The 16,106-nt window shown below is 35.4% G+C and overlaps 1 protein-coding gene across 6 annotated transcripts; it reads left to right on the forward strand.

Annotated features, from left to right (window-relative positions):
• LOC109230902 lies at positions 567-15,085 on the forward strand. Of its 6 annotated transcripts, none has more exons than XR_002068727.1 (11): positions 672-893; positions 1,638-4,118; positions 4,271-4,400; positions 4,575-4,663; positions 4,908-5,152; positions 5,612-5,698; positions 5,823-5,922; positions 6,438-6,645; positions 6,722-6,854; positions 7,608-7,756; positions 14,849-15,085. XR_002068727.1 is itself a non-coding variant. In XM_019396373.1 (10 exons), the coding sequence occupies exons 2-10, from the start codon at positions 798-800 to the stop codon at positions 6,919-6,921; spliced, it is 3,636 nt and encodes a 1,211-aa protein (XP_019251918.1). In that variant the 5' UTR covers positions 567-662; positions 794-797; the 3' UTR covers positions 6,922-7,290. The 6 variants fall into 6 exon arrangements, 3 of the variants coding, with proteins under 3 accessions (XP_019251918.1, XP_019251919.1, XP_019251917.1); XR_002068728.1 differs by lacking the exon at positions 14,849-15,085 and adding an exon at positions 7,837-8,355 and having other exon boundaries at positions 7,555-7,756; XR_002068726.1 differs by lacking the exon at positions 14,849-15,085 and adding an exon at positions 7,837-8,355.

Below are 16,106 nucleotides of genomic sequence, written 5' to 3' on the forward strand. Positions count from 1 at the left end.
TACGTAATTATTTATAATTTGTTTTTAAATAATCTGATAAACATACTTATGGCAATCATCCCATGAACTGAAGTTTCATAGCAGCACCAACAGCAGCAGAAGAAAGAAGAAGAAGAAGAAGAAGAAGAAGAGAAGAAAAAAATGAAGGAGGAGAAGAAAGGAGGCTGAAATTATTTAAAAAATGGGTACAAACTAAAACTTTAAAAAAAATAAATATAAGTTAAATGAGGGCGACTAAATAGGACGCCCCGTGCAATTTTTACCTATTAATGTCTTTCTGAAGTAAAAATACTACTTGAAAGACACATACAGTAGGATCAATTTTGAAAACAACAGAAAAGGTAAAAATTCATAAAGTATTAGTAGTACAATAATTTATCTTATGAGTACAAAATGAACGTGTTCCAATTCCATGTTGGCACGGTATTTTGTACTAATTAAATCACAACCGTCAATTCTCTTTTTCCTTTTGTCCCCACTGGATAAACATATCAAATTTTGCACCCTCATTATATGTCCTTTCCTGAACATACTTTTAACTTATTTCCGAAACTGCAGGGAAAAAAAAACAACTTATAATAATAATAGTTATATTCCCAAAACGAACAGACAGAGAAAACTGGAAGAAGAGGTGTTACTACTTGGTAAAAAAAGAGAATAATGTAATCCGACAATTTCGTAATCGAATTAATTGTTATTAATATTATGCATATATATATATATTTCTCTCTAATTGTGGGATACTGATTCAGTGTAATTCCTTTCATTCCCCTAACGCTTTTGCATAGCACAGTTCAATGACGGCAGAAAATGAAGAACGAGTCTTGAGGAAAAGGAAGCGCAAAGTAGATGGAGGAACTCATCGGAAACTGGGTGTTGATCAAAAAGTTGAGGTAAACTCAATGCTCTGTTTAATTTTTTTTTTTTGATTCATTTGTTTCAACTTTTATCAGTTTGGACATGATTTTCTCAATTTTTAGAAATTAAATTTACGTACAATACTTCTGATCAGAGTTTTTATAATCAGAAATGTTTGAATAAAAATTAAATGTTAAATGGGGCAGAGGGAGTATATGTTTTTTGTTTTTGTTTTTGTGGTTCATAAGGTTGTATTAGTTCCGGATTTTGGGGTTTGATAAAAATTTTGACTGAATTCTTGACCTTTAGGCTTCACTGGTGTTATTAAGTTTACGAAAGGATAGCTTTCTAAGGTTGATTTACTCACATTGTGTTATCTATCTTTCCTTGCTGTATATTTGTATATGTAATTAGGCAAACAATTGATAACACTGTGGATAGCAACCTGCATCGCCATTGCATGTGGATTTTGTTTATTGCTCGTGAAGTGAATGACCTGAAATTATATTAGATTGAACTAGTAAAAGGGTGTGCTCAATTTTTGCGGTTCATTGACCATTGTACATACAAACCTCAATTTCAGCATCAATGAGGAAAATATTAGGGAGTTCTATGGACTGCTTTAATATCTCCCTTCCAGTTATTAGTTCAATGGCGTCATTTGTTTTTGGTATTTTGATTGTTGTAAAGTGTATTACTTGCATTAACAAAATGGAGGGAGAGTGGGGGGACAGCGATACGTCTTGAATGTTCTTGTAACTGGATTATGATTTATGCAGGTGAGGAGTGTTGATGATGGGTTTTTGGGTTCGTGGCACGCGGGTGCTGTGATTGGTTGTGATGATTTGGTTCGTCAAGTTAAATATGATCACCTTCTGTCAGATGATGGTTCTGGCAACTTGGTTGAATTTGTGACGGTTTCTCCTATGGTTGATGGGGTAACTCCCGCTGATCAAAAGCCAGTCCATTATCGTGGTCTAATTAGGCCTTTGCCACCTCCATGTGAATTTAGCAGATGGCATTTACATTATGGACAGTGTGTAGATTTGTTTTATCAAGATGCCTGGTGGGAAGGTGTGATATTTGACCATGAAGACTGTGCTGTGGAACGGAAAATTTTCTTTCCAGATATGGGTGATGAAATGAAGGCTCAAGTGGACAAGCTGCGTATAACTCAAGACTGGGATGAGGTTACAGAAGAATGGGAGCCTCGTGGTTCCTGGATGTTTCTTGATGTGATTGAGGAGATCGAGCATCTACACCCCCTTTTAGTCTCAGTCAAACAAATTTGGTATGAAGTGCAGCTGAAAAAGGATTATGAGAATCTTGAGTGGACTTCATCTTTGAGAGATATTTGGAGGAATTTGGTGAAGGAAGTTGTGCATGATAATACCAAGTTAGCTATCAAGCAATTTTTTTCTGAACTGAACTCCTCACAGGACTTTGTAGAGAGAGGCCGATTGCTGGAAGTTTCAGAAGTTACCCTTGAGGCTAAACTGAACCTTGAAACATATTTTGATAACTCGAATGCACCTGTTACTGAAGCCACTTGCAAATTAGATACTACAGGCATGCAGCCTATGGATCCGAATGTGTCCCATCTTCAACCTGTTGTTAAGCAGTTTGTTTCAGAGGGTTTTGCGCCTAGCAAAAAGGATGTTCAATTGTGTGTTAATGATGTTTGTAGGTCAGTTCCTCTTAGCCAAAAAGAACTACTGTCTGTATCACCTCATGCTTTCTCTGTTTTACCTCCGCCTAATGATGACTTTGCTGGTATTTTGTCCAGTACCAAAAGTGAACCACTGACTTGCACGAATTTTAAGCGTCGCAGGGGTAGACCTACTACAAAAAAGAAGAGATTCGAGGGGCAGACCCCGGCAGATGAACCTGACTTTTGCCCTGATGCAATTGCAAAGTATATGCCATCTATGTCCTCAATAAAAAAATTTAAGAAGCATCTCTTGTTTTTGGGCTGGAAATTTGAACTCGTAATGGATTGCGGAATCATTAGGAAACGTTACATTGCTCCTAATGGAAAGATATGCCAGTCACTTAGTCAAGTTTGCCAGGTGTTGGAAGAGTCAAAAGCTTGTGAGCTGGTTCCCCCAGTTGAACAAAGAAATTTATATGGATCACCTGATAAGTCTCCTTGCGCGGCAAGACCACCAACACGCAGTGAGGTGCCTGAATTGCCATCTCCTTCTGAAGAAACAACTATTGTTCCTGAAATCTGCCCTCAAGCTGTAATTGACTATTGTTCTCCGAAATCTCTAGACAGTGCCTATCGGAAGTCCTATAAACATGGGGTGAGGATAGGGGATACATCTCTGAAAGCTAAGAAACACCTAGTTGCAATTGGATGGAAAATCTTTTTTGCTGGGAAGAAAGACAGAAAATTGCGATACTGTTCTCCTGAAGGAAAAATATTTGCCTCTCTTCGAAAAGCTTGCAGATGGTGCGCACAGAAGTGGAAAGCTGAAAGCCACTTACCGGAAAAAGTGTCTTCTCCATCAACTGCTATGGAGTTCAAGAGTAACTCTTCACCTGCGAAAAGCTCATGTGAGAAGTTTCCAGTGGGGACATCTCCTATCTCATTGTTAAGAGAACCCCTTCAAAATGGTAAAGTCAAATTTTGTCGCATGACCAAACCAAGAAAGAAGAGAAAGCATGATGATGAAAAAGATATCCACATAAGTGGCTTGCCTGTATCAAAAGGAAAAAAATCTTGGCCCTCACTCAAAAAAGGAAATGGTATAGGACTTCATCCTTCAGCCTGTGTGATGCGATCAAGTAAAAGAACTCGGCAGGCGGCTCCTTCTTCTTCCTCTCATAAAACATCTCGAACAGTTTTATCCTGGTTGATAGACAATAATGTGGTTCTGCCACGTACTAAGGTACTATATTGTGCAAAGAAGTATGGTAATCCAATGGCAGATGGGCAGATAACTCGTGAAGGAATCAAATGCACTTGCTGCCAAAAAATTTATGGTCTTCATAACTTTGAAACTCATGCTGGAAGCAGTTGTCACAGACCTTCAGCAAATATATTTTTAGAGGATGGAAGGTCTCTTCTTGAGTGCCAACTGCAGATGAAACGTAAACAGAGTGTAAAAAACACCAGGAAAGAACCACGTGCTGTGAAGAAGGGTAGTCGTTTTAGCACGAATGACTATATATGTTCCGTGTGTCATTATGGCGGTGAACTAATTCTATGTGATGAGTGCCCTTCTTCATTTCATCCTGATTGTCTTGGAATGAAGGTATCGCTTTCTTATTGTTATATTCAAGTATTCTACTTTGTTTCTTAATCCTCAATCAAAAAGCTAAATAGTACTGGATCATGGTTATAGAGCGAGGCATATCTTTTTATATACTTCTTCCACTGGTTTTATTTTGCAAATTGTTTAAACAGGAGGTTCCAGATGGTGACTGGTTTTGCCCATCATGCTGTTGTAAAGTGTGTGGTCATAGTGGATTTGATACAAACAGAAACCACTTTACAGATAACAATGTTCTAATTTGTTGTCAGTGCGAGCATAAGTGTAAGGAACTGTCTGATCTTCCTCATATGTTCCTGCTACATTTTTTGATCTTCCTAGTATGTTCCTGTAACATTTTCGTGGTCAGAAATATAGAACTGTATGTATGTGTGTGCATGCATATCTCCATATATGTATTTATTTACTGATTAAGAATTTAAGATTGATCCAATGCAGATCATGCTCGGTGCGTTAGAAGCAAGGGTCCTGGAAAGCTGGATAATTATCCTGAAGGAAATTGGTTTTGCAACAAGAGCTGTGAGCTGGTATTTGAAGCATGCTTTCTTCAAAGTGCACTTTTAATCCGTTGAGAAGTTATAAAACACACTTGAAACAACTGTGCGATGAGATAAATGCTACATTTGACTGGTCTTAATTTTGCAACCTAGGAAAATATTTAATGCCTGAGAAACATTGTGATAACATGCTCAAGTAGTGCTTTTTTCATTTTCTTTGGGTTTTAACTCTGGGGAAATATTGTATCTGAGACGATTTTTATTTTTTTTGCAGATATTTTTGGGTATGCATCATCTTTTGGGAAAGCCAGTTATAGTGGGGGATGATAACCTAACTTGGACACTGTTGAAATATATAGAACCTGATGATTCTGGTTCTGATATTGTGGATTATGAGTCCAGTGTGGAGAATTATAGCAGACTTAGTGTTGCTTTGGATGTGATGCATGAATGTTTTGAACCTGTCAAAGAACCTCACACTAGGAGAGATATTGTAGAAGATGTTATCTTCAGTAGATGGTAAGATTCAGATTTTCAAGATGAGTCAGTCTGGTCTTCTGATGTAATCTATTCAGCACAATCTTAGTGGTCTACTTTTAATTTTAATCCTTTCGTTTCAAATAGTTTTGATCATTTACTTATAGAAAAATAGACCAAGCGTTTGCGTTCAACTGCATAATTTTATGTAAAACAGACCTTTCTGATATGCTTTAACATGACTACTCATTGTGACATACTTTAGTAGAGGTTTGCACCAATCATGAAGTCAGTACCTGGCTGTAGTTTGCTGGGTACCAATATTGTTCTTTCAAAGGTAGTATTGTGTTCTAGGTATATTAAGACAATGTGTTGTTCATCTCCAAAATTAGTTGAACTCTCGTGTAGACATGTAATATTCTTTAATTGTTTTTATTAAAAAATATGATTGGAATTTTATTATTTTGACTAACGACAAACATATAAAATCTGAAATTGCAGGTCAGAGCTAAACCGCTTAAATTTTCAAGGTTTTTACACTGTGCTGTTAGAAAGAAATGACGAACTGATTACAGTAGCGACTGTAAGGTACCACATTGTTATATATTTTCAGGACAAATTACCATCAGTTTTGTGTTCTTCCTTGTACACTTTTCCATAATTCTGAAAGTAATAAACAAAATTTTTATATGCTTTTCCTGTCATCTCAAAGGGTTTATGGAGAAAAGGTGGCAGAGATCCCTCTTGTTGCAACACAATTTCAGCATCGCCGACTTGGAATGTGTCGCATTTTAATGAATGAGCTCGAAAAGGTATGCATCTCTTCTCCAGTCCAGCTTTGACTCTTTTTTTTTCTTGTGGGATGGTGGTGGTGTGTTTAAGCTGAGGGATACCAAAGGAACATCTCTAAAAGAGTCCCGAGCATATTCTTTCTGATGCAGGGATGTCCATGAAAGCTATATAAAGTATAAAAAGATCTTCTGTTGTGTTTTCTTGTAAATATTAGTTATAGGTTACTTTCCTCATCCAGTGCTGCCGATTCAAGATGTTTAGGCTATGTATTTAAGCGGGTTAAATGGTCAGATATCCCTATGAGGGGTTGTTGACGTACATTTTATTGGAAAAGATCTGATATTTGGAAATGTTCGTTAGCCAATGTCCACAATGTCATGGTAGTAACAGTCTTAGGGTTTCACATTCGACTTAGCAAAAGTGATGCTAGTAGGGCAAATATGTTATGTGAACTGCATTGGTCCAAATAAATTACTTAGATGCTGTATAGTCAGACTTGAATGCTTGATTTGAATGCTTGGTATTTTTTCCCCAGAAACTCATGGAATTAGGAGTTGAGAGGCTAGTTTTGCCAGCAGTTCCTGCTGTCCTAGACACATGGACCGCTTCATTTGGTTTCTCAGTGATGAAAGAATCGGAGAGAGTAAACTTCTTGGATTACACTTTCCTTGATTTCCAGGGTACCATAATGTGTCAGAAGATCCTTCAAAAGAACCATTCTGTGGTGTCGAGTGTATTAACAGGTATATGAAATCTTCTGTCTGTTGTGAACAAAAGATGAATATCTGTTCTGCAGCTGAAATTTAAGAACTCTTGCAGAAGCCCAGCAGACTCATTCTGACAATACAAACAGCAAAGACAATGTTGACTTGGATGACAATACTGCTGTTTCTGAGGTATTCCAAGCAAAGCAAGTTGAGGGTTGTGCAACTGTGGACCAAGGATCTATGGAGTATGTTTCCTCTCTCTTTTGCTCTGCTTTGAAAGGGTTGAAGAAGAGACTAACCAGAGCGCTATAAGGTTCATATCCACGAGTAACAGAAATTATAGTAACAAGAATCATAATATATATTTGCTTGAAACTAATGGTATTGTCCAGCAGTCAAACTCACTCATATGGAAGTTAATGATATGAACAAGAAGTCAAGTAGACCCAATAACTGCACGGTATAACTGTCAACAGAGGAGTCATCACCGTAAATGTATCTCAAACAATCATTTACTACATTCATACATATGTCAGATTTTTGTATAGTATTAACCTCATTATCTATTTAAGATGTGTGGTATCTAAAGAACAAAACATAGTACGAGGTGTTAACAAATTCTTTTTTTCTCTACTCTCATCTATTTCTTTAGTTTATTGTTAATTGTGTGTTCTTATATCATCCTTACTCTATTTTCAAATGTTCTTTTATCTTTTTGGTCTATTATCATGTTTGAATTAAAGCAAAGCAAGATAGGTCCCGTGTCTTCTTTCTATGAAAGGTCTACCAATTGGTCAAGCGGATTCCTAACTAAACATTATCAAGTTTCTGCTTCATCTTTTGTCCTAATGTCTGATGGTTTTACCTAAACCTCAAAATTATCTCCAAAAAGTTGAATAGAAAAAATTCTCTCATACTCATCTTCTCTTGAACTTCCGTTCCTAGGTCAAGGATTTTCTGATCATCTTTGATAAGCCAGCTGATGACATTTCCTGCAGAACATCAAAATCAACGGGAGTGATAGTTGTGGCTGTCTGTTGAACCTGAAATCTTGGTATTTCATAGCTTTGACGACTTGTTCACCTTTGGAACAAGGCCGAAGCATGTTGCTAATGATATTCAAAGACCGCAACGATCCTGCCCAAAGGTTAGCTTCTCTTAAATATAACTAGATGTGATATGACTGTTTTCCAAGCAGTATTGGCATAACTGGAAATCTAAACACAGGGTTGATCCTTTTGGATAATGCATTCTACTTTTTGAGCATGTCAGACATCAAATTCTAACTGGTGGGGAAACTCTTAAAATGGAGAATTCACTTAGCTTCTAGGTTTCTCCATTAGATTCCACTCTAATTCCGATATGTTCAAGATATCTGCAACAGCGTTCAACTTAGGAAACTGTGGAGATTTTGTGGAGTCTAAGTAATTGATTGTGAACGTGGATACATCTTCAATGCTCCTGTTGCAAATGTTGTGGTCGTCTTCACGATACTTGTTACTCAAATTCATAAGTATCCAAAGATACCGATAATGTTTTTTGCTTGGAATATGCTCAAGATATTTGAAATAAGAACTTCATAGATTGGTTATCAAGTTCAACGAAAAGTATCCCAACAAGCTTAGTCGCTGCAGCATATAGCTATAAACTCTACAGTTTGTATATCTCCCAATATTAATAATTCAACTTTTCAGATTTTTAACTTTGATGCCTCTGATCACATTGCTAGTAATAGTTTCTTGCTCACATCTTTGTCCTCACATTAATTTCTTCGTTTCATCAGCTTAACAGATGGTTCTGTTCTGATATCACTGCATAGGGAGTTGGTCATGTCTCTAAATTCTGGTTCGTTTATTTGTGATGTCATTTTAATTTAATCTCTTTGCCAGCATACTCTGATATAACGAATCTTATCAATTGCTCTCCTTCATTCTTTGCTAGCTTAGAGACCATGAAAACCATTTTGCAGAGCCTACATTCCCCCTCTATTCTTCCTTTTTGAGATGCAGGGAAGAATGCCAATGCCTTTCATGGCAACCAAGAGTTGTCATAGGCAAGGGTCTCTAGGCATCCTGAATCTTTACTTGTTAAAGGATGTCTTCTAGTTTTTCTGGTACAAGCCTCGTAAATAGTTGGTACTCTGTTATACCAACACTGAGAGAAAGAAATGAGGCCATGTGAGACAGCCACAGATGGGAACATATGAAATGCAAATATGCAAAGCCTGATTGCCAAGTGCTATCAGGTCTGCCCCATTTCCTCTCTGTCACCGCTTGCAATATCAGCCTTTGCTAGTTACAGTGTTATACTACCACTCTCATTCATGATCTTTCTTTCAGGAACTAAAAACATAAACGACTTTTTCGTATAATAAGCAATACTTTTACTATTATTTAACTTGTTTTGGACACAGAAAAAGCAGTACTTTGAATAGCCTTTTTGGTTTTCTGCTATGAAAGAAGGATATTAGCCTTTGTCAATTGTCTTAGAGGTAAGTGAATAAACGAACAGCGAAGGACTGAGATCAACAAAATTTAAAGCTAAAATGTGCCTAAACAGAAATATATATGGACCGTCATGCCACTGCACAGATCTGTTACCTTCTCCAGCACTTTCACCCAAATGATGAGGAAGCCGGACTGTAGTTAGCATCATTACAACGTCACAATGGTGATTTCATCAAAAAAATTTATTTTGTGCCTCGCACAACTGACACTATTTGTGCGAGGCCTTTTTTTTGTCTCACAATTGTGTGGTCCCAGAATTTTGTGGACCCAGATGTGTAAGATATGGGTCCACAAATGTGAGATAAAAAGAGGCCTTCTACAACTAATGTAAGTTGTGTGAGACACAAAATAAAATCACTCGTGTTCACTTTGAATAGATAAGAAAAGAGTAACAAAATATCTTCTCCTTTTTCTTTTGTGTTGGGTTATCTTTTATTCACCTTTTGTTGTTTCTGCTCTTAATTTATACTAGGAGCTGTTGAATTTTTGGGGGTACGCCTAATTTTATTCTATCACTGTGTGAGCGAAATATCCTTAAGGATAGTGTCCTTGACACGCCTCAAGCTAATTCTTATTACCCATAAATCAATATTTTCTCTAACAATCTTAAGGATATTTACCCGCTATTATTATGGAGAATAACACTGCTAATGTTGTTGATGTTACTACACCCGCTACACCTACTGTTTCTAGTGCTATTCCATCACCAAGTACCTATGCCAAACCTTTTTCTCATGTTATTGAGGTTTTTGGTGGAGATAATTTTAACTGCAAGCAAGTTGGTGCTGACAAAGTTTAGGAGATTGCTACTAGAGCTAACCTTGTGGAGGACAACAAACTTCAGAGCAAATCAAACAACAGGTATGACAAAAGAAATGGTTATAAGCCCAAAACCAACAATCAGACCTTCAAAAAGAAAAGTAACTGCTTTGTGTGTGGCAAACCTGGCCATCATGCTACTCATTGCCAGAAAAGGGCTGGGAATGACAATCCCGCCAAGGCTAAAGTAAATTTGACTGAAGCCAAAGTGGATCAGTTGTTTCCGAAGTGAACCTTGTGGCTAGTGTGAAAGATTGGGTGTTAGATTCTTGTGACACTAGGCACATGTTGTGCTAACAGAAAAGGCTCTGTCTCTTACACCCAAGTTGAGGAAGGAGAAGAAGTTATCCATCTCGATCACTCAAGAACTGCTCAAGTTCTTGGAAAAGGCAAAGTTCTTCTCAAACTCACATCTGGCAAAACTCTGACATTGAATGATATGTTACTCGTTCCTAGTATCCGAGCCAATTTGGTCTCTATGTGATTATTAGGAAAAGTGGGAGTGAATATTTCTTTTGAATCTGATAAGGTCGTGTTAACCAAAAATAATAATTTTGTTGGCAAGGGTTATTGTAACCATGGCTTATTTGTATTCAATATTATGAATGAAAATGCTAGTTCTTCTGCTTACTTGATTGACTCTTTTAATTTATGTCATGCTAGATTAGGACATGTTAGTTTATCTTATATTAAGAAGATGCATTCTGAAGGTCTTATTTCAAATATCGATAAGTGTGAAGTTTGTGTAGAAGCTAAACAAACTAAGAAATCATGTGCTTCTGTACATAGAGAATCTGAATTGTTAAGTTTAATTCATACTGACTTTGGAGACTTGAAACAAACTATGGCTAGGGAGGGAAAAAAATATTATGTGACATTTATATACGATTTTCTAGATATACAAAAGTTTATTTGTTAAGAAATACAGATGAAGCCATTGATAAGTTTTTAATCTACAAATCAGAAGTAGGGAATCAATTAAATATGAAAATTAAAAGAGTTAGATCCAATAGAGGTAGTGAATTTATTTTGTTGAATGATTTGTTGTGACAAAAGAAGGCATAATTCATGAGATAACACCTCCATATTCATCAAAATCAAATGGTGTAGCGAAAAGGAAAAATAAAACCCTAAAAGAAATGGTAAATAGCATGCTTGCTAGTTTTGGTGTCCCCGATAATCTTTGGGGTGAAGCCATTTTATCTGCTTGTCATTTACAAAATAGCATTCCCGATAAGAAAATGGGTAAAACTTCTTATAAGTTGTAAAGGCTATCCTCCTAACTTGAAATATTTAAAAGTGTGGGGGTGCCTTGTTTAAGTGTTGTTACCTGATAATAAGAAAAGGAAGATAGAATCTAAAACATCTGATTGTATGTTTATTGGGTATGTTGAAAGTAGTGAAACATATAGATTTTTAGTAGTTAAAAGTGATGTGCTTGAACACAACATTATTGTTGAAACAAAAAATGCTGAACTTTTTGAAAGTATATTTCCTTTAAACTTGAGAATATTTTTCATGTTCCTATTACGCAAAGTAATAATATTTCTCATGTTCCTATTATTCAAAATAATTTTAAAAGTGAGAAATTAAGAAGAAGCAAAAGACCAAGGAAAGAAAAATCTTTTAGCAATGAAGCTATTGATATAGAATTTTTTCGTCTGATGCCTCATTTGAAAAGAAACGATTGATATAAAATTAAATTTAATTTTACAAAATAAAACTTGGATTTTACTCGTAAAACTTAGCGATTATGATAACTTATCAACAAAATGTAAATTCTTAGTCGCTAGCGCCGGAATTGCTAGATGCTGCTACTTTGTCAAAGTGATGGGGAAGGGTTTGTAATTTTCTTGGTTTGGAGCTTGATTTTGAGGGAGGGACTTGAAACAGGATAAAATTAATTAAGTTGATTTTATGATCAAGTATTAAATGATTGAATTTAAAAAATATAAAAGAAAAAAATCAGTTGACTATTAAGTATAACAATCATTGAAATTAGTAAAGTAAAAGGTAAACCTAAAAAGCAAGAGTTGGGATTCGATCCCAAGACAACAAGTGCGAGTAGGAGGTTTCAGCAGTACACTCAACTGACTTTCCCATGTGGCCTTTTGTGATTTTGGGGGTACCACTAAAATATTTAAGCAAAAATATCACGGGCTAGCCAGTTTTCGGACTGGTCATTCAAAAATAGCTAGTGATTGCAAAGTCATTGAAAAATAGCCACTATATTGCTGCAAAAGTTCCACCATAATATACTGGAGATTGGTGCACTTGTGTATGAACTTCCAGCATATTATGCTAGAACTTCAATATGCGGAAAGTTCCAGTATAATATACTTGAGCTGGAGCACCGGTGCTCCAATCTCCAGTATATTATGCTGGACCGATATACTATCCTGGAACTTCAGTATATTATACGGAAGTATTTTTGCTGATTTTGAACAGTGTTTTCGTTCAAATTTATCTTTACATGAAAAATGGTTAAAATTCGATTACTTTTGAAACTATGGCTATTTTTGAATTTCTCCCAATATTTAAGGGGTCCTCCATATATATACCTATATATACAAAAGATATATATAGTGACTTCGCCAAGGCCAACATGTTCCGGTGACCCCCCTACTCTTAACGTAGGTCCGCCTCTGGTCTAATGCGTTTGATAAATTTTACTAGATTTGATATTGCATATGATGTGTGTAGATTGAGTAGATATACTCAAACCCCGAATCATGACCATTGGAATGCATTAGTAAGAGTAATGAAATATTTAAGAAGTATCGTAAACTATGGTATTAAACATAGTGGCTTTCCCACTGTATTAGAAGGATATAGTGATACTAACTGGATCTCTGATTCAAATGAGACAAAATCCACTAGTGGATATGTATTGACCCTTGGTGGAGGTGCCGTGGCATGGAAATCAGTTAAACAAACAATAATAGTTAGATCTACCATGGAGTCTAAGTTTGTGGCATTGGATTGGCTGGTAATGAGGCCAAGTGGTTAAAGAACCTTTTGGCTAGGAATAAAATCGACACCTTTTGTGTCTATGCATTGTGATTGCCAAGCTGCAATAGCCATTGCTAAAAATAAATCCTTCAATTGAAAGAGTCGACACATTCGATTGAGACATACTGTGATAAAGAAGCTGCTAAAAATGGAATTTTTTCCATAGATTATGTGAAGTCAGAAGTGAATTTGGCTGATCCTCGGACTAAACATTTGGGAAGAAAACTAATATATGCAACATCGAGGGGAATATGACTATCACCAATTTGAGTTATATCAACAATAATGGTAATCCAACCTATGTTATTGGAGATCCCATGAAGTAGGTTCATATCAGTAATAACATGTCATTAGTTGATCAAATATGCACTATTAAATTATGTCCCTTCCTATGGTGTGTGTGTATCTAAATGAATGAGAGGTTAGGTTATTAAACTCTTAATGCAATAATCCATAGTCCTTTATAGATGGTGTATTACGTTGCAGAATACACTTGATGGATGGGCCTATATGAGTGTGGAGTGGGGTTGCTCTTATGAAATTTAAGGCAAAATTTTCTAAAGCACTCATAAAATCGAGGCGCTCAGAAAATTGCGACAAACAACAATTCTTGGGTATAATATGATAGATAAGATACTGAACTTACAAAAAATTCTTGGTTCATAGAAGTTCTAAACTTTACCAATTGTTTAAGTTTAATATTATTTTATGTAGGTCTGGTTCGTAGTCCAAGAGACACCAGATTCGAAACATTATGCTCATTTGTGAAAATCCAGCGAAACTTCATATTTTATTATATTCCTTAATATCCTTTTTCAGTTATGTGGGGGATTATTAGAAAACATAATTTTAATATCTCAAAAAGAAATGTTCAAAATCATGTCTAGGTTAATTCTTTTAATATTATGTTAATCGGCCTTTATTACACTAATTATTTTGATTATATCTCTTTAATATTCGTAAATGATACTCCCTCCGTTTCAGTTTATGTGAACCTATTTTCTTTTTGGTCCATTCCAAAAAGAATGACCCCTTTCTAAATTTGGAAACAATTTAGCTTAAAGTTACAATTCTACCCTTAATGAGAAGCTTTTATAATCCCTTTCTGGGTCCCTTTTTAACATGTTTAAGACCATAAATTTCAAAAGTTTTCATTTTTTCTTAAATTTCGTGCCCAGTCAATCATGTTTACATAAATTGGAATAGAGGGAGTAACTATTAAGTTTGAATTTATTTTCTACAAACTGAATATGACCATTGAATAGCTATTACGGGATTCCTTATATTTGTATTTATAAAGTCAAATCTATTCATTTGTATATATAGCCATAATGGCTATTATGTTGGTAACTGTTTCTATCCCCTTTTTTGGACTATATAAGTCCTTTGTGTTCACTTTGAATAGATAAGAAAAAAAGTAACAAAATATCTTCTCCATTTTCTTTTGTGTTGGTTTTTTTTTTATTCAATCTTTGTTGTTTTTGCTCTTAGTTTATACTAGAAGAGCTTGTTGAATTTTGGGGGATACGCATAATTTTATTTATTTGTATGGACGAAATATCCTTAAGGACATTGCCTATGACACGCCTCAAGGTAATTCTTATTCTCCATGATCAATATTTTTTCCAACATTTTAGTATTAGGATCAAACCTGCTTCCAGAAACCTGAAAGATAGCATTTTGCGGAAGTCCTGTTCAGAGTGTCATTTGAAAATAGATAAATATGCTGATCAACTCAACAGTGTGCAGATCAATTGCAAATAGTTAAAATAAATCGGAAGGAATAGATAAACACAAGCATTGGCTTGTCATTGCCAATATTTATTTTCTATGATTTTCTTTCTTGTAGATGTTGTCTTTCCATTGAGGAGTTACTAAAGGCAATATTTTTTTTTTCCCAGAAAATCTGCAATGTGGATAAATGGTCCGATCCTAGAATGTTTGGCTGAAGAAAATGATGTTGACCTTCTTGGCTGGAAAGAATGTTAAGGCCTGGTTCAGAAGAGAAAGAGATAATATTCAACAGTTGCGAGCTGGTAAATTCTTGGGAAAAAGAAGTTGAACGAGCAGCATATTTTTGCTTATTTGACCTGTAGTGTCCTCTTTTGTAAAGGGCTGGGAGGGAATATTCAGACTTAATCAGAACCAACTGATTATGGATTCTTCTCTGTCATACACTGGTGACATTTCCTTCTAGTTTCGCAATAAGTAAAACTACCATCTCATTCATGACTTGGAAAAAAACAAAAAAAAAAAAAAAGGCCGGACCACAAGAGACTATTGTACGCAGCCTTACCTTGCATTTTTGCAAGAGATTGTTTCCACGGTTCGAACCCGTGACCTCTTGGTCACATGGCAACAACTTAACCAGTGACGCCAACTTTACCAGGAACTAAACAATAAATTCGCAACATCTTCTTTTACCATTATTAACTTAATTTAATCCCGGGAATAGCAACAGTACTTTATTATTACAGCAGTGAATTTGAACCTTTTCTGGCTTTCTGCAATGAGAGGAGGAGATTGGCATTTGCCAATAGTTTTAGAGGTAGTAGTGAATTAACATGAATTTCGCAAACGTCTCTGTATAAAAGTTGCATTCATTGTGGTGTTTATCTTGAAAAGTTTGAGTTTGCAAACTCAGCTTTTCACTTTTCGCATTAACATGAGTTCAAAAATTTTCAAGGAAGATTATTCCTAACTTCATTTTTTTCCCCGCAAAAGCATACAGTATCAAACAAATATGTTTTGCAAGAAATGCATACTCAATATTTCCTTTGTCAAGACAGCTACGCCTAAAAGAAAGAGTTTTTCATATTGTCAGTTACTTATTAAATAATATTTAAATAAAGATCATTACTTTTGTTTTATTCCAAAAAGAGCACATTCATTTACAATTACAGCATTTTTTCAAAATCATGTACGTTTAGTGTTAAAAAAAATATTATTATTAATATCTCAAAAAGAATGGGTATTTTAATATTTTTAATATCTCAATGCTTATTAACTTTGAATGACTATTGAAATCAGTTATAATTTTTGTAATCTTAAAATTGATCAAAGGTCTTGTCCGTTTGGTAACATTAATTGTGATAATAATATCCTCTTAAAGGCAATGATTATAACAGTTTCTTTTTGTAATTGAATTCTTGGTTCTTG

Source organism: Nicotiana attenuata, chromosome 8 (assembly GCF_001879085.1).
Source record: "Nicotiana attenuata strain UT chromosome 8, NIATTr2, whole genome shotgun sequence".
Classification (NCBI taxonomy): Eukaryota; Viridiplantae; Streptophyta; class Magnoliopsida; order Solanales; family Solanaceae; genus Nicotiana; species Nicotiana attenuata.

What these genes read in the sequence shown, in the direction of transcription:
- LOC109230902 (XM_019396373.1), top strand. Translation starts at nt 798, where the DNA reads ATGACGGCAGAAAATGAAGAACGAGTCTTGAGGAAAAGGAAGCGCAAA. An exon ending in CTGATTGTCTTGGAATGAAG is followed by an intron (nt 4,119 to 4,270) that starts GTATCGCTTTCT and finishes TTGTTTAAACAG; the next exon opens with GAGGTTCCAGATGGTGACTG. An exon ending in GATGTTATCTTCAGTAGATG is followed by an intron (nt 5,153 to 5,611) that starts GTAAGATTCAGA and finishes CTGAAATTGCAG; the next exon opens with GTCAGAGCTAAACCGCTTAA.